The 22,897-nt window shown below is 38.0% G+C and overlaps 1 protein-coding gene across 3 annotated transcripts in view; it reads right to left on the bottom strand.

The window, feature by feature from the left end:
• Positions 1 to 22,897, bottom strand: part of DPP10 (dipeptidyl peptidase like 10) — a 189,845-nt gene that overhangs the window by 164,660 nt on the left and 2,288 nt on the right. For 2 of the 3 annotated variants that reach the window (XM_062498735.1, XM_062498734.1), the window contains exon 2: positions 16,726 to 16,821. The exons of the other annotated variant lie outside the window; for it this stretch is intronic. In XM_062498735.1, coding sequence (XP_062354719.1) covers positions 16,726 to 16,821 — 96 coding nt within the window. The remainder of the gene's footprint in view (positions 1 to 16,725; positions 16,822 to 22,897) is intronic. 3 annotated transcript variants of the gene reach the window in all.

Below are 22,897 nucleotides of genomic sequence, written 5' to 3' on the forward strand. Positions count from 1 at the left end.
TTCTCTCAGGGTTTGGTACTGCAAGGCAGTCGTCACCATAATATGCAAGAAAAGAGATAAATCACTGGAACAATGCTCATGAAGGACTTCCCAGGCTAATCAATATTTCTGGTGAGGAGGAATGTCCTGCAATAATAAAAGCACAGGAAAGGGAGCAAAGAAACTTAGCAGGAACACTCCCTTCCCACAATGCTATGAAAATACTATGAACTTAAAAATCAGAGAAGACAGAGCTAAAAAAGATGTCAAGAAAGCATTTATTCTCCTCTCTCAAATTTCTTCTCCCCTGATCTCTTTGTCCTGCAACTTCCCCTGCTCTGCTAAGAGCCAGCTGTATCCAAACCACTCCTGGAAGATGTTTGTCTCATCGTCTCATTTCTCGGCCTTTGACAATGCTTTGCTTGACATCACAGAACAATTTTTGACCACAAAACTGGAGTCCTGCATGGTGAAATGAAACTTCCCCAGGAGGGCACCTGATGCATTTCTGGTACCAGACAGCAGCTGGGCTGAACAAAACCCATCCCTGCTAGGACACAGGGTGGGAGCTGGTCCTCACAGCAGCTGATTCCCTTTGAAAATCCTCTCCTGCAGGCTCACAGTTGTTCATTGACACAGACACAGCCTGGAGCAACAATCTCTCACCATCTCCACCCTGGAAATAGAGAGTTTTTAATCTTCTTCAGCTACTGCTTTCATTTCTTCAGTGCTATGTCTGAATTTCCTCATGTCAAACCAGGGATAGTGATTGTGCTTCTCATTGATAGAGCACAATGATAAAGAAAATATATTATGGAGATGATGCAGATCTTCACTGAAGTAATTATTTCCACAAGACTCCTGCTCGAAGAAGCAGCTGTTTTTGCACTGATGGAAAGGGAGGAACTGCATCTTACTACTAGGTAGTGACTTCCTAATCCATCCAAACTTTGTCTCACAGAACTTCCTTTATGAAAATATGCATTATAACACCCAGGTTCTCTTTAAAGACCAGTAATTATAGTTGCATATGAAGTGAAGAACCAAACAGAGATTTACATCACACTCCAACCTTCATTTAAGAGAATTTTTAAGTTTACATGCACAGGAAAAAAAAAACACCAAAACAAAACAAACAAACAAAATTAGCAAAAAAAACACCACACACAACAAGCTGGCTCCAAACTTAGGTATGAGAGTTGATTTTTACAGAATAAAAAAATTATTTTTTGTTTAGGTTATAGATCTAAAATACCCACAACCACAGATGGAAATCTTGGTTTTTGACACCAGAATTACTTAAACCTTATCAAGCATAGTTTTTTTAGGCACACAGAGGTCTCGATGAAATTTATTCATATTTAACATGTATACTCACACATCATATGTATATTCATAAATCAGCCTCAATGAGGCTTGCTCCTATTTCCAATAAAAATATTTTGATCCATTCTCCAGTTGTGTTGAAGCACAATAAAAGCAAGAAAACCGTGGACCAAATATAAATAAATATATATTTATGTATCATGCTAGTGCAACTGATATACCATACTCAAATTCCAAGCCAGAAATCTGTATTTTGGACTGACAGCACAACACAAGACACTGAGATGGTCTTTTTCAATTTCACACCTGCTTTAAAATAAGGGAGAATGTCATCCTTAACTCCCAGTTTCTTCCCTTTGTCATTCCACATCACAGCTCTAATTTTATTTAAACATCCTCCTCTGCTGTGATTACATCTCTCAATTTGTTGCAATACAAATTAGAAAGATTCGTGCCAGCTCTCACCACTATCAGCAGAGTTTTCTCCTGGCGCCTTGATTAATTGCCCATTTTAACAGATGAAACAACAGAACTTACAGTTTTGAGACTCTCTTTTGTTTGCAGTATGGGAGGAAATCTCTGTCCCCACAGGGACTTGCTCTTTTGCCATGATCATAATTACATGTTTCCAGACTAAACTATCATATCAGCACATTCACTGCTGCAGTGAAGGGTGTCAGGATTTTCATTATCAGATCTGCAGTCAAATTACAGCCTCACTGCAGCCAGTAAGAGAAAATGTGAAACTCAGTATACAAATATAAGAAGAAATTTCTCTAAATGTAGAAAGAACATGTAGTGGTTAATATTAAACTGGAAACAAAAGAAAAAAAAAAAAAGAATCCATAAAACAGAGTTTAATGTATCAGGGAAAGACACAACATCCAATAACAAAACAAAATATTACACTCTAACCATAACCAGAAACCTGCTCGGTCTTTCTGGCAAATAATCTAGGTGATGCATTAAGCATTTGCCATCATCAAGGTCCCTCAGGCGAAGAGAAAAAGAAAAAAACAACAACAACAAAAAACCCCAATAAAAAATAAACAAACATGAAAAAACAAAAGCTAAACAAAACAAACAACGACAACAACAAAAAGCAAAACAAAAAAAAAAAAAACTTCTGGGGACTCCAGCTTGTGGCCAAGCTGAGCTGCAAATTTTACACTGTTTGTGAACAAGAATAAATACCAGAAGTATCATTACATCCTTATTGATCTTGCTCAGTTCTGAGATCGATGAATCGGAGTTTTAATGAAATTTGCATTCCTCCAGCCCCAAACAACCCCTGTGGTGCACAGGGACATTTCTGCCTCACAGTGCATTTGTCAGATGCCTCAGCAGCTCCAAGTGTGGCATGTCAGGGAGAAGCAACAGAGATTAATATTAACAAGCTACGTTTAGGGAAAAGAAATAATTAGGTCTCTTTGGTCCAACTGATTCAGCTTCTTTCCCTTTGTGCTGATCTTCTACACTTACATGTCTCTTTAAAGAGTAAATTGTTTAACTGCTTTTAGCTCCCAGATGAACCTGTTGCATCTGCATCACCTTCACTATGAGTGACTTCTAGCAATGGCTCATCCTTGTTTTCCTCAAAGCCATTCACACTTCTCTCAAGTGTTCTTTCCTGTTTGCAATCAGATTGAAGCACAGGATCCAGGGACAACTTACCTGTTTTCTGATGCTTGTTGTTTTCTGCTCACAAGAAGAAGATTAAGGCAAGGCATAAGGAACCCACCTCTCTTGTCTATCTCAACTTCAGTCACTTGATCTGAGGTTAGCCCTGAAATTGATAACTCAAGGGAACAGATATTCAGCTGTCAACTAAAGGTAAGCAGGGAAAGAAAGAGACTGCCAGAAGGTAGGCTACATACCTAAGAGCTACATGTGAGGTGACTTTAACTGTTGATATGTCACAATGCAATTTCAACTACACACAATACTCATATTTACAAGATTTCATGGCCATATGTCAGTCAACATCAAAGTATTCACAGGGCGAGACGGAACAGAGGAGCAATTCAGGAAAAAAACAAACATTTCAACACTAAAGAATCTCTACTTTCAACAACATCTCACATTTCCTTTAAGTGTTATAATTAATTGGAGTGTAGACTCTTCAAAGCATAAATGCATAACTCCCATTAGCACTAATGGAAGTTAGAGACACTCATCAAAGGGAGAATATACTTCTATCTTTACAGAAGTAATCAGTGTGTCACAAAGCTGTATTTTTCTAAGTTATCACTTGCATGCTATGCAAGCTGAGTACAAAGGTTTGTATTAATTTAAATTCAGATTAAGTACTTAAAAATATTTCTCCTTCACTGGAAGAATTGAATGCAGCAAATTAATTTGCTATTATGTAAAAAAAAAAATACATCAAAAAATGCAGTAAAAATAATCACCCTTATAATTAAAGGCTGTCATGGTAAAAGGCTTAAACATATTCCATTATTGAAAGAACATTTCACTGCTGTTCTGGTAAAGATAAAATCAGGCAATTCCTCCCTATGGCCCTCTCTTTAATACCCTCCCAAAGAATCACTATGATTTCATCCACCAGAAAACTGTTTTGCTATATCTAGATTATCTATTTGGGGACAGATTTTTTTAGCAGAATCTGTTGCAACAGGAGAAGGGCTAATGTTTTGAAGCTAAAAGATGATCAATTTAGATTAGAAGCAAGTAAGAAGTTTTTTACCCATTATCTATTCCACAAATATAATATTATAAACTGTTGTTCAGCAGAGGCATCACATTTACTAGAAATAGCAGAAAATTCCCAAGCATTTTTAAATTTTTAACTAAAAATTAATATCTCTATATTCTGACTCGATATAAGCTCAAAGTTCCTTTTTTGAGCCACTGTAATAATGAAATACATTTTTAAAATATGACACTGTACTCAAGTTCACTACGAAAAGATTGAGTAGCTACAGATATATCAATGCACTCAGTTTGAGTTACTGAATAAAGTTGCTTGAGAAGTTTTGCTCTGAAGGTTTTTGCGGTTATTAAACAAACCAGGAAGCAGAGACTAAAGCAGATGTTAAGTCAGTCTCTGCTCTTACTAAGAACTAAAACAACTTTCATCCAAAACATTACCAGTGTGGGGAATTAGAAAATTTCATGGTTTTCAACAAAGAGACTGGACTGCCTTCAGCATGGTGCTCAGGAACTCTCACAAATCAGCCTGGAGACAGGCTGTCAATAAAGCTGCTTTCTCACTCACAGCTCTGCAAAGTCCTACTCTCAGATAAAAGAAAACCCTACTTCAAATGACATTTTATTTCCGGGGAGTCTTGCCTTACCCAATCCAGAAAATCACTGAGCAAACAGAAAAAAAAAAATGATGCAAATTATTGAACACTCAGACTTGTTCAGCTTCATAACGAGGAACAAAATAAAAACAAGTGTTAACTCAGAGTATATTGTAATCTGCAGGTGAGGCAATCAGTGGCTGTGTGTTGCTCAGGACAGATACATAATCAAAAAACGTTTGGTTAAAATTAATAAAATATTTTGAAGACAGCAGCGAGACAGAAAGCATTTAATCCTGAAAGACAGAGTGTCTGCCTCTACTTCATACACAACACATCAAACAATGATAGTGGCAATGGCAGTACCTGAAGTAAAGAAACTATTTATCTTCACTTTCAGCTCTTTCTCAATACTCTTTGCCCTGACTTTAGCTAAGTAGGTAAAAATACAATTTAACTTTATAACTTCTGGAATAATACAGCAGAACTGTTGCTTTTATTTCCATTATGGTAACACGCATGAGTTAATCACGGTCTTCAGCAAGAAGTTTGAGGCCAAATTGTTTTCAACTAGCAATTTATCAAAGTAAGAGCTCAGAAAATAGCTGGAAAAGAGAGCAGAGTATTTAAGCAGAGAGGAATATTTATGTAACATGTTACATGACCATTTTAAATTGCTAAAAAAAGAAAGAGCTAACTTGCTGGAACAGTGAGTCCTTGCCTCTTAAGAGGACAAGGTACAACACTGGGTATGAAAATGTAAAAAAGATAAAAATTCATAGCTTAAATAAATTTCATTACATCTGCAGTTGCCCAGAAAGCAAAGAATTAACATGTACCTTTGAAGCAGCTCATAACAGGAGCCCATTTCCATATCTCTATACATCTGGAATCCATCAAGAATCAATGGAAATGCTGCAGATAATAATATTAACTCTGCAATAGATATCCATGAATGGAACATGACATCATAGTTTGGGAAATTTATAATGTGGTTTGGAGTTGTAATTGATAATATGGCTTAGAGCCTCCTTCTCTAAATTGCCCATAGAGAGGAATAAATATTGGACAGTGCAATCATTTTTATTCCAAATTAGAATAAATTTAGAGCCTTGCACTTCACTATTTTTTTTAGTTAAAATATTCCTCAGAATTTCAAATAGAATATATTTAAATACTTGTTTTTAAATGTTGAACTGTTCACTTCAATAATACAATACATAATTTTTGCATTAATAAAAGAGTGTGGCCAAGTAATATAAAACACATTAAAGTAAAATGTCAGAATGAAATTATTACGCCAAAGATAAGATTTCAACACTGAAAACTGAAATTCACATTGTCCAAAACGTGAGAAAGCTGAAGCAAACTATCTAATCCTTCTTCACAAAATTTATACAAAAAACACTCCTTCATACAAAACTTGTAATTGAAAACTAACAAGAAAAAGAAAGCATCAGAAACACTTCTAACAAATGTATCTTCAGCCAACCCTACTTGTCACTCAGAATATGACAGCTTAGTGACCTTTACAGATTAACTCTCTCAGCTGAGATCCTGATAACAAATACATAATTATCTGAATCATCATTACAGAATTAACAGACTCAATCTGGCAGACAAGACTCGAGGCCTGAGAAGAAATGAAGCTGCCTTTTTATCCTAGAGATGGCTGCCCTAGATGGGGTCCAAAACTAACTTTTGAAATTAGTCAAGCTAATTTTCATGCAATGCCTGTCCTGCAGTAAAACAGATTATCTTATCTGCTTCATGTATTGCTATTGCTCAAAATGACAACCCAAAAGTCCTGGGTTTTCAAGGCCACGTTTTTAAAGTAATTTTTCTAATTTTTACTTTCAAAGTGCAACTTACAGATTTGTAGAAAACTTTAGGCTTCCAAGTAGCTTTGGCTGAACTTAAAAATCAGTATTCCACATGCAGATGAAATTCAGTCAGTCCTATGCCTCAAGTAGGCTGCAAGTGCAGAAAGCACACTCTGCATTTCCCTTTGAGGCACTCGTTTCTGCATTCATCAAGGAAATCTCAACTATGGATACCCTCCTCAAAACTAAAGATGTGCTTTATCCCCGGGGAGAAAAATGTCATGGAAAACATAGGCAAAAATTGGGTTAAAGTTGAATGACTCTTAGCATGGGAGGCTGATATCTAAATTCAGTCAAAACCCTGTTTGAGTAAATCTATTTGTACAATCTATTTGTGCCTAGAGTTTAAGTTATTTCACTAAAGAGGCTCTGAGTTTTTACTGCAGTATTAATGGGTCAAAGCCAATCTATATTTACAGATTTGGAAAAAACAATACATGGCTGCTCTAATGATTACTAGCTCCACATTTCTCATACAAATTGCCTATAAACTTTGTCAGATTGGAGAAATGAGCAAATATCAAGTGACTTCTGGTTCCTCTCAACTCTACAGTGCCACACAGAAAATATGGGGGATACATTTGATTTCTACAGCAGCAAATTAAAAATGTAGTTAAGTCTGATTGTCAAAAATGCGATAATTTAAGGTTTATGGATATATATATATATATATATACATATATTTATATATATGTATACATAATTTAGGGTTTTAAGGCGTTCTCACTCCATTTCACACATCCCTAAACAAAGACACAGCTACAATTGTAAAGCACAACTTTTGGCCGAAGTGGCTGGCAGGTCACACCAGCAGCTGCTCCTTGGGCAGTGTTTCAGCAGGACTGGGGCAGTCCTTTGGCTTTGGTGCAGTTTTGGGGCATGAGTAACATGCCCCAGGAGTGCCTTTAGCACCAGCCTTGGGTCCTGATCCACAGAGCCCCTCACTCTCTAGGGTCAGAAACACTGACTAAGTGGAAATTCTCCCCACTTACTGGTGTCCTCCCACAAACTGTCTGGAGTTAAGGAATAAAGAGATGTCCTTAATGGAAACACACCTGTCCTGTGGCACTGATCATGATCTAATTCAGGCTCGTGCTCTCCATTGGGCTGTCCCTTCAATTACCTCTTCTCATGCTGCTTCTGTTTTCCTTGTACCCTGTTGTTTTCCATTTTTCTCATTACGTTTTTGTTGTTACTTATTTTATTCTTTCACTCTGTGGATTTCTTCCTCCAATGCCTTTCTCCCCACAGTCCTGGTGCAGCTAAAATGAACAGCTCCAAACTGCAACAGGATGCAATTTGGATCAAAACCATGCAGCTCTGCTTCCATCTCCTCCTGCTCAGCAGAAACACTTATTGTGAGAATTGAACAGAACTGATGCACTGAATAGACCTTGAAACAATCCCAAATACATGAGCTCAGTATATTTAGACAGATAAATCCAAACATACTTTCCCCAAAGATACTAAAACCTAAACATACTAAATCTACTAAAGTCCTTTTGCATCACACTGAAAGAGACAGCAAGCAAAATTGTTCAAGTGCCAACCATATTTTCATATGAAGAATAACCCTGTCCTGGGCAAAACACCCCAGGAAAATGGATGAATGAGTGGCAAATGTAAGTCAGTGTCTCTGAAATCTGCCACAACGGAATCAGTTAAAGAGAGCAAACGAAAAAATTACATGAGTGAAATACACTTATGTGTATACATATCTTCATAGATACAAACACACTTAAAAATGCATTTTCTGTGGATCCATGATGCAAACATTTGAGCTTGACAGAATGATATATATAAAGTACTTTTCTGCCTCATAATCCAAGAAAAAAAAAAGGGAAAGGACACCAAAATGTTAAGGATTAGAAATGTAAAACTTTGGTGTTTAAAGACACCGACTTTAAGCACTGTACAGGTTACTTATCTGTCACAAAACTAAGTGTTTGTTAAAGAAGTGTCTAGAAAGAAAAAATTACAAAAATTCAAGGATTTGGTTTAGGCAAATGGAAACAAGGCAGAACCAACCAACTGTGCTGCTGCTGCACACAGCTACGACTCCAGGTTTATGCCCCTCCTGCACAGCACTCCTATGAAGAAAAACCAATTGCTGATGAACAAATTAGAGCAGACTTAAATGAGCCTTTAAGAAGGATTATGAAGCCAGCTGCAGGTATAAACAGCAGCTTCCAAAGGAAAAGTTAACAGGCCACTACAAATCCATCCCATGGGAAAGGACTGCAGCTCCAGCTGGGCAATGGGTACACTTGGTGCTGAGGACCAGTGATGACAAGTGGGGAAAACTGAACAAGGAGGCACAGGGTGAAAGTATCACTCTTCATGTGTACAGGAGCCTGCTGATGCACATAGATACATCCCTGAAGTCTTTATGAGTAACAGAAAACAATGAGGAAGTCTGGAGGGAGCTCACAAGTCTGCTGTGTAGCACCCACCATCTGTTACCATTCCAAAATGCTTTATTCACTGCTCAGCTTTGCTCCTGTAACAAAAGTATTTGCCCTAGGGGTTTGCATCCTAGGAGTAATGATGTAGCACATTCAGTTTAGACTTGTTGATCACATTAAGGACTGCTGTCTTAGCCAGAATGTGTTACTGAGAAAAGGCCTCCCTGTTCCGCCAACATCACTATGGCAACTGTGGGAATATCTAAACTTACTCCTGCACTACACTCAGGAGACTTTTGCTTCAACAAACAGGGAGAACTCAGATTTATTTAGTATCTGGTCCACTGTCCCAGGGGTTCACTCACAGAACTGCTGTACTTAACCTTTCAACATCAGGTTACTATCCAGAAATACTGATTAGAAAATGTAAATCGTTCTGCTAGCCTCTTTCAAAAGACACCTTGTGCAACAGATACACTCTCCCTGTGTAAATGTTTTCTAGGTATATTGATGTCTTTGTTAAATTCTTAATGCTTTGGGATGTGGAATAAGTAAAAAATCATTAGGGACATAAATTTTAAAAAGGATTGCAGTGATTAGCTGTGTTTTTGACTATTGGTGGCAAAAGGCAGTTTGACCTCCCAGCAGTTGGAATATTTGATTTCATTTTTTCCTGACTTATATCCCAATCTCTGGATTTCATCCCATACCCAGAGATTTTAGCTAGCAAGGAATCAGGCTACATCTCAATAAATACAACTAAAAGTAAGTTGTTATGAGAAACAAGGACACTTAAGGAAAATTTATTTCAAGTACTCCGTGGAAGAAATACATCACACCTAGTAAAAATCAAAACCAAAATGTCAGAAAAAAATGGCCAGGAAAAAAAAAAACCGCAATCAATAATGGCTGATGGTTGAGAAAAAACAACAGCCACAGGACACTGCAGAGGTCACACCTAACACAATATTGTCCTGGTGTACAAAGAATATTGGGGGAGGAAGGGAGAAGTCACTTGCAGAATACAATGGTGACACAAGTTAATGGCCCTGAATACACAGCACTGTTTAATGCTTGTTAACGATCATTAACAGTGGCACCAGTATCGATGCAGCAACAGGGATGAACACCACTGATCTCAGCAGAAAATACCCAAGACCTGCTTCTAAGCAAGCAAGAAATGTGGCACTTTGGAGAGATCAATAACAGGAGAGCAGGAAGGGGCACGGTCCCTGCAGCAGGTCCTGACAGTGTGATGGGGCAGGGGAGATCTGGTAAAACTGCCACTAGGTAACATTGTTGAAAGAATAGACCAGAGCCAAGAGGAAAAATTACTGAGGGAAATACCCTATTGTGGTACAAAGGGTGGAAGAAAGAATTTTAATGAGGACAAAACACTGAACCAAACACCCACAGAAGCTAACACTAACAATAAAATAACAATTCTTCCTAAACCAAAACTGTCCATTGCTTGAGAAATCACAATTCCTGGATCAAAGGACATCACTACACTTGGTACAGGGGTGGTACCTCCACAACCTTCCCCTGAATGACCAATTACCCTTCCACAGCTGGCCCATGGAGAATCTTTAGCATCAGCACAAGCACAGCCCCAAACTCCTCCAGTCAATTCCCTAATGAGAGAATTGGATCATTCAATCTGCTTCACAAAAACATTGTTTAAATTCTGTTGTTTATGAAGTAATTTTAATAAATCAGTGGAATGGTGTCTGTCAAGCCTTTTATTCCCCTTTTTAGCAGTTTCTGAGAGAAACTTCAGCCAGCTTGGAGACACACTATGTATCTTCTCAAATTTTCTGGGTGTTTCCCAAAACTTTGTCTTCAGACTTGGCAAAACCTGGGTCTGTACTTCACACAGCTTGCTGGAGTTTTAGGAGAGAAGAGTTTTATCTGAAAGCCTCCAAACATTGGAGTGATATCTTAGGATTTTTTCACTTGTTCTTCCACAGGCTGCTTTTTGCATCACAGAGAATCGAAGTCAAACCCCTCTGCTGCCTTTCAGAAATAAACTCTTCACAGAGAGCCACGGGCAACAAAACAACTCCCTAGCCTGGCTTCCAGCTCCAGGCTCTGCACAGAGCCTGGAAAAATGAAAGCTCTGTGCAGAGCTGGCACAAGTAACACTGAGCACAGCCCTCCTCACTTCTGCCCGAGCCCCTGACAGAGCATTAATGCATCACATCACAGCAAATATGTGGGCACCAAACACAGCCCCTGCTACACCAAAAATGTTCTTTACACATTGGCTGCATTCCAGCCTGGCCACTTCAGACTCTCATCTCATTCAGGGGACAGGGAAAAAAATAATATAGGACTTCACTCTTAATATCCATCACTGATTGCAAGAGTAATGCCAACATATATAGATGTGTAATTCTAAAAGAGGTATTTCTTTGCTCCTTGAGTCCAGTTCAGTAACAAATTTCTGGAACAGAATCTGTTCCCTCATTGCTCAGTGCTGGATTATTTCTTGCACTTGACCCTTATCCACTGACAAACATCACAGCACACTCAGCTCTGTGAAAACATTTTCATGTTTATCTCATGCACAGGAAAAGCTTCCTTTAAGAAGACCCAAATGTTTTAAACCATATTTTTTACTGCACGCAGTTGGCGTATGTACTCCTGTGGAATCCGTGTTTCCCAAACCACTTCCACTTTTATCATAAATAATTTTCATACCTTCATGCCACATCTCCCAGCCCACCTCTTATTTTATTTTTCAGGATAGACAAAAGGCAACAGAGACCCAAGGGAAACATCAGCTCCAGAAAAGGCCACTGTCTACACATTTCACTCCCCAGGTGACAGAGTACAGCATGAGAAACGTGCCAGGGACAACCACAAATAAAATTATGGACAGACACTCTCTCAGCTGCTCTTTAAGGAAAGCAAACATGTTATAAGAAGCTGAAGTAAGGCTTCTTCAGCCAGGTTAACTGCAATACACAGTCATAAAACATGACAGTGAAGCCACTGGTCAACTGTAAAGTAAAACTGCTTTGAAATGATAATTTTTTACTTTTTATTTTTTTATTTTGGGAGACTGTACTAAAAAAAACCTAAATGTTTTCAAAATAATTGTGAAGAGAGCAGGGGGGTTTCCTCTGTAAACCAGTCCCATGATTTCTTTGATGTTCAAAAGGGACGCCATCATCTATTCTCTGTTGTCCTCACTGCATAAAAATAAAGATGCCCACATCAGAATTAGCAATTACTCAGCAAATGAAAGCTTCTGCTAAGGCTAATACAGGAAATATGGAAACACCATAAAAACCGAAAATTAAGTAAATAAAGCTAATGCAAGGGCTTGAGTTAAAAAAACACCAAACCAAAGACCTGGAGTGAAAATATTTCTGACTTAGATGGAGCAGTTTCTTATCACGTCCAAAAGATGAAAACACATTAAAACTTTAAAAGAGGAAGAAAAAAAAAGTTGAATACTCTTTGCCCTGAAAATATATGTGCATGAAAAAATTATTTGCTTTGAAAATTAAATCTGAACAGGGTGTGCCTGATGAGACTGCTGGCACAACCTTGGATTTTCTGGTGGACAGAGTGATAAACCTAATTCCAAACCAGGGGCTTACAATAAGAGAACGAGGTGCAAACATATGCTTCCTTCAGAAAGCTCTCATTGGAATGCTGCATTCATATTTGGGCTGGTGGGGTACAGAAAGGAACTCTGCTTGCTTCCCCCCTGAAGTGTCACTGCAAACCCTTTCTCCCCTGCTGGCACACACAAAAAAAAACAAAACAAAAAACCACACAAATAATACACATGGTAAGGTGATTTGCTGAGCTTTAGCATGAAACAGGATTCCAGGTACATCATTCGGATTGCAGCTCATTCTGCAACACTCTTTATTAAAATAGATGAAAAATACTGTCATTGTGCTGACTATTCACCCATCTGACAGAATACCAGCACAACTCTGTCATCGTATGCACTCTATCATATACAGGAAAGATTGGCAAAGAATGTCTGAAATGAAAAAAGTGCAGGCAAATAATATATTCACAGAGGAATAAACACAAATAATAAACACTGAATTTTATTGTCATTAACAGCTATAGTCCCTGAAACAAGAGATGTAAGTACAGACCTCAGTAATAGAATGCAAATCAGTTGAGTCCTCAGTATTTCCTACAGGGCAGCATGCATATTTCTAAGTAACTAAAGAGAAATTGGAAAAGCATCCTGAAAAAATTCACCAATGAACTGTCAGGTTCAACTACTTCCATTATTCACTGTCAGCATTTTAAATTCTTATTTCCTATTAGAAAACCTGAAGATCAATAATGCTAAAGGAAGATGTTCTCTCATTGTAAGGTCTCCAAAACTATCCCAGACAACTGGAATGCCTTCTGAAATTAAACACTTTTCCAGCTAACAGGGACTGGACTGGTTAATGGTTGTGTGTACTCTCCACCATGTCCTTTTTCAGACAGAGTGATCAGATTTATAACTGACAAAGCTTAGTACACTTCTACCTTATCTTCAACAAAATTATTAGCTATCTTCCCTATTTTCTTACCCTTTATTTCATAAATTCTTTCAAGGAAAGAAAAAAAATTCCAAGTCAGGTTTAAAAAAAATGTATTGCCTTTGAAATAAACTAAAATAGAAAGAGAAAAATAGGAAGGGAGGAAGAAATCTGGGTACCTGCACAGGTGCATCTTTACATATTATATAAAATGGGAATATGTTTTGTCACTTTTAAGACTAGCTCATGGTGTTTCTTTTATTTTCTTCAGCAACATCTGATTATCTCAGATAAAGACCAACATGTCTTCTCCAACTTTAGAGATTTGCATAATTATTAACTTTGGTGGCAAGCACATAAAATTGTGGTCTCAGTTTCAAGCAGAAAAGGAACTGGATTGTAAAAACTTCTGCATTTAAGGGCTCCTCTTAATAAAGAGCACTCTAGAAATAGCTACATGGGATGGATTTTGTAGTGAAGGAGCTTTCAAACAAGGAAGAAATAATGCACTTGGAAGATAATGTCAGAGAAATTCAAAGATCAGAAGGAAAAGTTTCATTAAAGGGCAGCAGTTAAATACCAGGTTTTACCTGCAGACACAGTGATTCATCCGCTACTTGAAATCCTTAAATCTTTCTTCTTGCTTTTCTACAAAACATGCTCCAGACCTATCTTCAATCTCTGCTCCTACCCCTTCCCAGGAGGCAAAGATGATAAAACTTCCAGATGGATACAAATTATCCTATTCCAAGAGGAGCAAAAGGTAGTAAGTAGCTATTTATTTTCTGCTAAAATCATTCTGAACAGAGTTCACTTACCCTGCCAATATCCAAAGAAAGTGCCAAATGCTCCCCTCCAGCTGCACAGTAATGAATCTAAAGTTACATATTTCATTTTCCATGCATATAATGCCATCACTGCAATGCCACAGTGCCAGGAAATAAAGTCTTCAAAAATAAAAATAGAAGCAGGAAGAAGAAATGCTGCTCTGCAAGACTATTCCTTTGGTTTTTTAATTGTACAAGATACTGGATATCATTAACTGTACTGGCTATTTTCAAAGAAAATGTAAAAAAATACCAAACCTATACTTTTTTTTTTCCTGTGTTAATAAAAAAATTACTAAAAAATTGAAAAATCCTTAATTACCCCCACTTTTTCTTTATTTCTCCTACACACACATACTCTAATAAACAAAATGTCCTTTCTTTTCTCTTTTTTTTTTTTTTTTTTGTACTCTTGGACTTCTTTGTTTCTTTGGCCAGTAAACTCAGGAGAACACCTAACTGCATCTTAGAAGTTTTCACATTGACCCAGAAAACCAACATTGCAGAAAAACTGGATATAAGTACAAATGTACTGTTAATAAAACACAGAGTCTTTCTCTAAAAATAGCATTTCTAATATTGTTTTCAAGAGATGGAAAAGTTCACACCTGTAGAATCTCATAGCTTTTAGACTGGATTGTTTACAGCAATATTTTGTGTGATACTAACGCAAATTGCATTTTTGTCATGATGCTAATAAAAATATATTTCACTTTAGGAGCTCTTTAAGATGGGCTTTGAAGACTACAGGAGAAATCTGTATCCAAGCAAGGGTTTAGCATCAAATTCTAGATTTATTTTCACCACATCTGAAAAACTCATAAAAGAAGCTTTGCTCTTATTACAGGCTGCAGAAGAGAGTTAAGAAATACAATAAACTACATGTTTTATAGCATCACTGTTATTTAATGTAACTCCATCCACAGCCTTTCAATTTTATTATCTGGGGTTTTGAAATTAGTACTATTTTTATGCATAGAGTATCATGCACATGCTATGAAGAACTATTAGAGTTCTTAGGAGAATAATCTCATGGATTTTTTTAAGTAACAAGAGTAATAGATGGAACCAGCATAGTGATCTTCTTCCACTATGTACTTACCTGCTTTCAGTGACCACTTTCGTTTACAATACTGGGTCTGTTGCAACTTTATTTGACAATTAGGAGCAATGACCTTCACACAGGGTGGGGTCAGAGGCAGCTGTTTTGTGAATTTAGCAGAGAACAAAAATGAATTGAAAACTGCTTTATGGTTTCACTAGCAAACATACTTACAGGAAAAGAGTTTTCTGCCAAACACAAGAAATGGTTCCTCTTGGAAACAGAACTGTTCCAGCTTTACCCAGGATCATTTTTTTTTTGCACTGACTGCAGACAGGAACCAGTCCAAAGAAGAAACTAAGGGCAACTCAGCAGAGAGGTGAGACGAGAGGTGAGAGCTGGGGAAAGGGAGGGGCAGGAAACTAAACTGAGCATCCTTCTCTTAGCCCTAAACTAATGGGTAACAAGTAACACCAAAGCAGGTCCTGAAAAAAGAACAAAAAAGACTGACCATACTTTTCTCCTTTTCATGCTTTTGCTTTTAAATGAACTTTCCCTTATTCTACCCACTTCATTCTTCAGTTTATAATAAAGCAATATTTCAATCACTCAGCTCCCTGTTAAGTAAAGCAGCTCTAGTTATAGTTGAATTCCAAAGTTGATAAAATTGAAGCATTATTTCCATGCAAAGTCATTCTGAATTTACACACACAGCCACCAGACTGCCAGACTCCTGCCTTGCACAGAGCACTCCTTAGCAGTTTTGCCTTGCCCAGTTTTGCACAGATCCTGCTGTCATTCCTTTGATTCTATCAGCTGCAGTAACACCCAGATTACCATAATGACACAAACCAGACAGCTGCTACTGCACTATGTGCACATTTCTTACAAACAGAGAGAAAGTGAACAGGCATGGCATCAAGAGAAAAGGAAGTCAATGAGTCGGAAAAAAAAAAAAAAGAGTTTGAATTTGTTTTCTTTTTTACATTGAAACTGCTTAATGTTGGAGGAAATCTGCATGCCATGCACAAATCATTTAATAAATTAGAATACGAAATACAATTTGTAGCTATCAGAAAGTTACTATGACTGTAAAAATATATTGAAATATTCAAGTCTTCTCTAGATGTGAAGAGAACCAGTTCTCAAATCCCGAAGTTCAGATATGAACAGAGTTGATCTTTTTGTGAATCCACAAACAAGATTCAGCTCTTAAACACAATTCCTCATTACTGCTTCCAACTGAGTCAGGAGCATGAACAGATAATTTTAGTGGGTTTCTACTAGACAGAGCTTTAAAATTAGAAAGCCACTTCAAAAATTAATGAAAGAGACGTGATTCAGAGCAACAAGGAAAACTGGGACACTGGCCAATTTCAAGAGGGTTTGAAATTTTAACGGGTGTTTTTTTTCTCAGTGACTGGATAATATAATTCAATACCTAAAAATTTTACCTAGTTTCAAATTAAGTGAGAGTTTATAAACTTACCATTAATCCATTTGGCTTCTGGATTATGAACTATGAACTCTTTTCTGAAGAGATCTTCCAACGATAATCTGTTTTCTGATGAATTTGCGAGTTCATCTAAAATAAATACAACAACATCATTTTAGATAATTATTGAAAACAATATACTCAAGTGTTGCTTGCAAAACACTGGAATTACAGAACCAGAAATCCTGTCGAAATTGGTAACAATATCTTGCCTTTTTTTTTTCTCACAACAAGGAAGAGTGTAATTTTTGTTGCGTAAAGCTTCAGAAAGCAAAGAATTTTTAACTTTTTGGACAGGCAAGCTACAAGATTTAGTGTTTGGCTATCTATTATATTGGGAATTTTGCAGCAAAGCTCTTTCTTACCACAGCTCCACACCACAAAAAATTACAAACCAATACCAAAATTTCCTGACAGCCAAAGGATGTTGCCATATTGAGTACCTTACACTGAGAGAAACTAGATGAAAAACTCCTGCAAGTAAATTTGGAACCAACTCCACCTATTCAACAGTTTAAAATGAAATTTTAAAAAATCTATGTGCACTTTTTACAGCCTGTGCTTGCTGTATAGTGAACAACATAACCTGCCTAATGGCCTTGGGTTTTTCACAAACATGACAGAACCCAGGAATATTGTGCTCCTGAACATGAGCCAACACTGACTTACCAAACAAAACAAAATAAAACAAAACCATTTTCCTGCGTCTAAAATCATCTCCACACTTCAGAAAATTAAAAATAAGCTCTCTAAACATGTGTTCTTGGGCTGTAAGCTAAATAAATAGGTAGTGAAGATTCAATAGTGACCAGTGGTAATGTTGAACCATTGCTAACAAAGCAAAAGTTTTAGTGTCAAAAGATAAACCCACAAAGTTTCCAAGCGACAATCACTGAGGGCAGCAGCTTGCACTTCTCCTGACTGCTTTAGGCTGTTCAGAACAGCAGCTGCCAAAAGCTCTGCTGTTTGCTGCCTGTGCCTTTGCAAAAAGATGCACCTGTGCACCTCCCACACAACCACTCAATGCCCAGCCAGGTTTTTAAAATAATTTTGTGTTATTGGGCAGGTTACCATGAATTACTGCACTCTTTCTCTTCTCTATGAGCTTTTCTCTCCTTCTCCACAAGAGGAACTTTGAGTTAGGCAGGTTTTTGTCTTTACTGCTATTAACAGTGCTGTGATGACAGATACTCTTTTTGTATGTGTCTGTTCTCACAGCAGTCAAGCAGCCATCTCAGCTTTATGTCAACCCACGATGTTACCAGGACATTTTTAACAAAGAAACCTGCTTTGCAAAGGTCATAAACTGTAATACATTTTGGATGAAAATGTGACCCTTCAAAGAGAATAAAGTCAGTCAATAGTTTTGCCATTGGTCTTTATTCAGCCAAATTTCTCAATTAGAAGCCAGCTGAAGGCTTACTGGAATCGACAGCACTGTGATATTTTTACCTTTAAATGTAAGCACTGCCTGCTGCAGTCACTTCAGCTGGTATTAATAAGGTGCAAGAGAAACTCCCTTTCAATGCACATCATGAATTTACAATGGACACAAGGCCATGCCAGCTGCTCACACCCCAGCTCTGCTGCATTGTGCACGTAGCTCCCTCCCAGTGGCAGCAGGGCTCTGGGAAGCACTCACCCACTGCCATCAACTCTTCTTGTACTTCATGTCTTGTAAGGCCAAGCATGCAGAGTCCTCTCTCGTAAGACAAACACTCTAATCTTTAAATAAGCTTTTTGTCCTCTTTCTACCTTCCAGGAATCAAAATAGTCAATTTAGGTTTGTGGTTTTTTTTTTTTTTATATATATCTGCGAGTCCAGCATGGGACACAATACACCACTTGCAGTCTTACTGGAGCTTTACAGCAGAGCAACATTATCTCTCTTGATTTATACCTAATCCCTCTGTTTACACATCATGGGACCTTGTTAGCTCTTGCTCCTGCCTCACACTGTGTTTTTATCTTCAAAGTAAGCACATGTTGTTATGTGTGTTCTATTCAGCTCCATAAATACATTCCTGTGTCTTCAAAACGCTGCCTCTGACTTAGCAGCATCAAACACTGGGCTCTTCACAGGCCCGTTATCCCCTTTCTCCATAACCTTGTTGACAACCTACCCTTGACAAGCTGTTTTCCATCACCTTTTTTGATTCAACACACCCTGGTCCTGATGCTGTTTATAATTCCAAATGTGTTTCCCTTCTAACCTTACCTGAGTCTGTTTCTACTTATTGTGACCCTTTATTTCCTGCCAGTTTGCCAACTAGCAATCAAGCTCACACAAGCTGTTATGTTGCCAAAGATTGCCTTACCTATGATAGATTTTTTTCAACTGCTTAAATAAAAATCACTAAAACAATACATCAGCTGAGTACAGGGAGGCTATTAGAGAAGAAAGGAACACCACCTCTGCTCTCTGTTTTCTATCATATCCCTGGCAAGAAATCTCTATATAAATTGGATTTTAAAGTAAGTTTTAAATTACGGTTAGCATTTGTAAACTCAACAAAAAAAAGGCATCTTCAAGCAGCTTTACTAGAATGTTTTAGAAGTAATTATTTTTCTAATGCTGTTTTAACCAAAACAGAGCTGTGTTTATAACCTTTAACTCTACCTTTGCCCTGTGCCAGTATCTCAGATGCCCAGTTTATCTGCAACAGCATGAATTACACATCATGGGAGCCCTCAAAACAGTAGTGGGTTAATGTTTATTGGGCAGCAGCACAGATTAGTTGTACCCCACCACGTTTATACTCAGAGGCAGGGCAGAACAGGAGGGGGTGGCCTCTGTGTCAGGGACCAGCTGGAATGCACGGAGCTATGCCTGAGGATGGATGAGGAGCTGACCTGACGGGTCAGGATTACAGAGGGGACAGGAACAGGTGACATTACAGTCCCCTCGGGGGCTGCTGCAGGCCACCCGAGCTGGAAGCTGAGGGGAGTGTCCCCACAGCCACAAGCCCATGTGGTCCTCGTGGGTGACTTCAGCCACCCCACCACCTCCTGGTATTGACAGCAGGGCATAACCAGCACAGAAGGTTCCTGGAATGCATTGTTGGTAGCTCTTCTCCAAGTGACAAGGACATGGACCTGTTGGAGCAGGTCCAGAGGAGGCCACAAAGATGCTCAGGGGGCTGCAGCACCTCTGCCACGGGGGAGATTGGAGACTGTTCAGCCTGGAGAAGAGACGGCTCCAGCCAGACCTTAGGGCACCTTCCAACACCTAAGGGGGCTCCAAGAGAGCTGGAGAGGGACTTTTGGACTGCTGTGGATTGACAGGACAAGGGGAAATTGCTTTAAACTGAAAGAGTGCAGGTTTAGATTGGGTGTTAGGAAGAAACTCTTCCCAGTGAGGCTGGTGGGGCCCTGGCACAGGGTGCCCAGAGAAGCTGTGGCTGTCCCATCCCTGGAAGTGTCCTGAACCAGGACAGGGCTTGGAGCCACCTGGGATAGTGGAAGGTGTCCCTGCCATGGCACGGGGGGTGGAATGAGATTATCTTTAAGGTCCCTTCCAACCCAAACTAATCTTTGATTCTAGGATGTACTTGTTTTATTTTAAAGACTTCCTTTTACTGCTCTGTATTTATAACATTACAAAATAGCCTACTATCTCTTTTTCATTTCCATTTTAAATTTTACTGAATTATTCCTTGAAGGAATGATATTTCAATGTTCTCATGTTGTTTACTACAGGTTTCTGTATTTCCATCTGAAATTATATTCATATTTATGTATAACAAATGACACCTCACAGAAGATACAAACAAAATCAAATGCTAAAGACTAAATGACTACTTTTGAATGAACTGTACATTCAATTAAAAACCAGTTCAAATACTGGTATGTATTAATTCAAAGGGACAAAGCTGTGTGTGCTTACTAAACTAGAAGACTCCAAAACTTGAAATTAATGTCCTTCCTACTTTTCATGAGTTTATAGGATATTATTTTTGCAGGTTAAACATAGTCTAAGCACCTCATAAAATTTACCTTCTGACTTAGCAAATAAAACTAATAATTATGTACTGTAGTATGCCATTAACTGAAGCTCTCCACTGACTTTTCTGTGGAAAAAAAAAAATTGACACTAGGAATTAGGATAAAGGCCTGATGTTAAATGCCATCTGAAAAGTGGAAAAACACTACTAGTAAACTGTATGCAAGCTAGTAGGTGTAACTGGGAATTTTCATATCTCACTTTGTATTATCATGACAAAGGAAGAAAACTTGCCAGAAAATAGTTGGATATCAAAACCTGCCTGCCAATTTACAGTAGTTACAGGGGGTCTATACAGAATTGAGCAGAAACTGAAACTTCTTGCAGTGAATATCCACATCACATCACCCCCCCAAAAAAAATAAATTGTGGTTTGCTTTCCTTTCCTTTAAAAGTAGTATGAGAGAGGGTATGGAGAGGCTGGTCCTAACCCTGAACAGTTTATCTACTGGTCATAATCCAAACTGATTCTCTTCCCAGAGCTTGATTTTACTCAATACTTTCCACAAAATGCATTTGCTGACTGTTTGTCTGACCTAAATGTTCTCTGAAGTAATTTTTCCGGAAAGGTGTCCTTTTTTTCCCATCATGTGTGAGTTTTCCACAAGTCTATGACTAGAGGTAGGTGCCACTTTGCTCAGCAGTAAGTGCACATATCAGCAGGCATGGTTTAAATGCCAACATCCATAGCTCAGTAAGGGAGTCCTAGAAAAAGCATTTGAATCTTCCACACCTTCAGAAACTGTAAGTTAACATGAAGATACAACTACTGTCAGTCCCAAGAGGAAAAAACAGCTTTAAGTGTTGTGGCAAAACACCTGTACAGGGGAAGCCAAATCCATACAACTCTTAGGCTGTTCTTCAGTGGGTTTTCATATAAAAGCTTTCAGCTGATAATACTTTCAATTGAACATTTGTCAGTTTCTAAATAAAGACCAACAATAGTTGATCAGATAGGTCTTCACATAATCCCTACAGTGTGGAACATACTGTCATGATGCAAAGCAAGGACAAGTTGATTCAAAGGCAGGAATGGTTTAAAGGCACTGATATCTAAAAAATCTACCTAAGACTATTTCAGTATATGCAGGTGTGAGATGAAACCTCAAAACCAGGAAATAGAACAAAAGCAGAAGAAGAAAGGTGCCTGTGTTATATTTATACTGACATGCAAACCAAGTGATGGCATCTCATGGACAGTCACCTGTATCTCTGCAATCTCTGCACTGGCCACTAATTCCCAAAATAAAGATATATTTATTTCCCAGGGTATTTTCTTTTGTTTTCTCTTAAATACTTCTCCAGCAATCCTCTCCAAATATTAAACAAAAATCATTAGAGTCATAATGCAGTTGCCCCAGAGGACAGTCAGGCTCCTGTTCTGAAACTTTCAACTTTTTCCACTTTCTTTATTATTGCCCTATTCTAATTTTGAAGAAAACCAGCAGGGATATTTGTCTGCAAGCCTTCCACTCCCAGGTATGGAGCAGTGTGGCAATTTCTACTTGCTGGGAGAAATGGACTTTATTTAATATACTCCTTAGTTCATGGGAGCTCACAGAGAGTTCCTGAGCCCCAACAAGTGGTTACTGGGCTGAGAGTTCATTCAGACTCTGCCACTAATGTTTTACATCACTGGGTGATCCATTCTTCCAGTCTTCCATATCCCTGTTGAGAACACTAAGATATTTATAAAGATTCTGAGTATTATCATAGATGAAAAACAAGATAAAATGAACAGAAATGTTACTAATATTGTAGGTACTACACATTTACTCAACCCACAACCATAATTGTAACACAGAGGTTTCAGATTTGAACAAAACTAAGATATTAATAGGTCAAAATACACCTCTTATTTCCACTGAGATCCTGCTTAGTATTATATAGTCAAGTTACATTTTATGTAAGAAAAGATAATACAAAAAGGAAATTAAAAATTTCCTTTTAGTTTTAATACAGCTTTTATCTTTAGTGGAAGGTAAAGCCTCTTTGAAGTCTTTTGCAAATGAATTGCACTTTCTTTTAAAAACGTGCCATCCCACAGGGAAGCATGGGATCCCTCTGTTTAATCCCTCTGTTAAAAAGCAGGAAAGCTGCTGCTCAAAATTTGAGAGAAGTCAAATGACAACTGTTGGTGTACAGAGGCCTAAGAGTTTCTTA

Source organism: Cinclus cinclus, chromosome 9 (assembly GCF_963662255.1).
Source record: "Cinclus cinclus chromosome 9, bCinCin1.1, whole genome shotgun sequence".
NCBI lineage: Eukaryota > Metazoa > Chordata > Aves > Passeriformes > Cinclidae > Cinclus > Cinclus cinclus.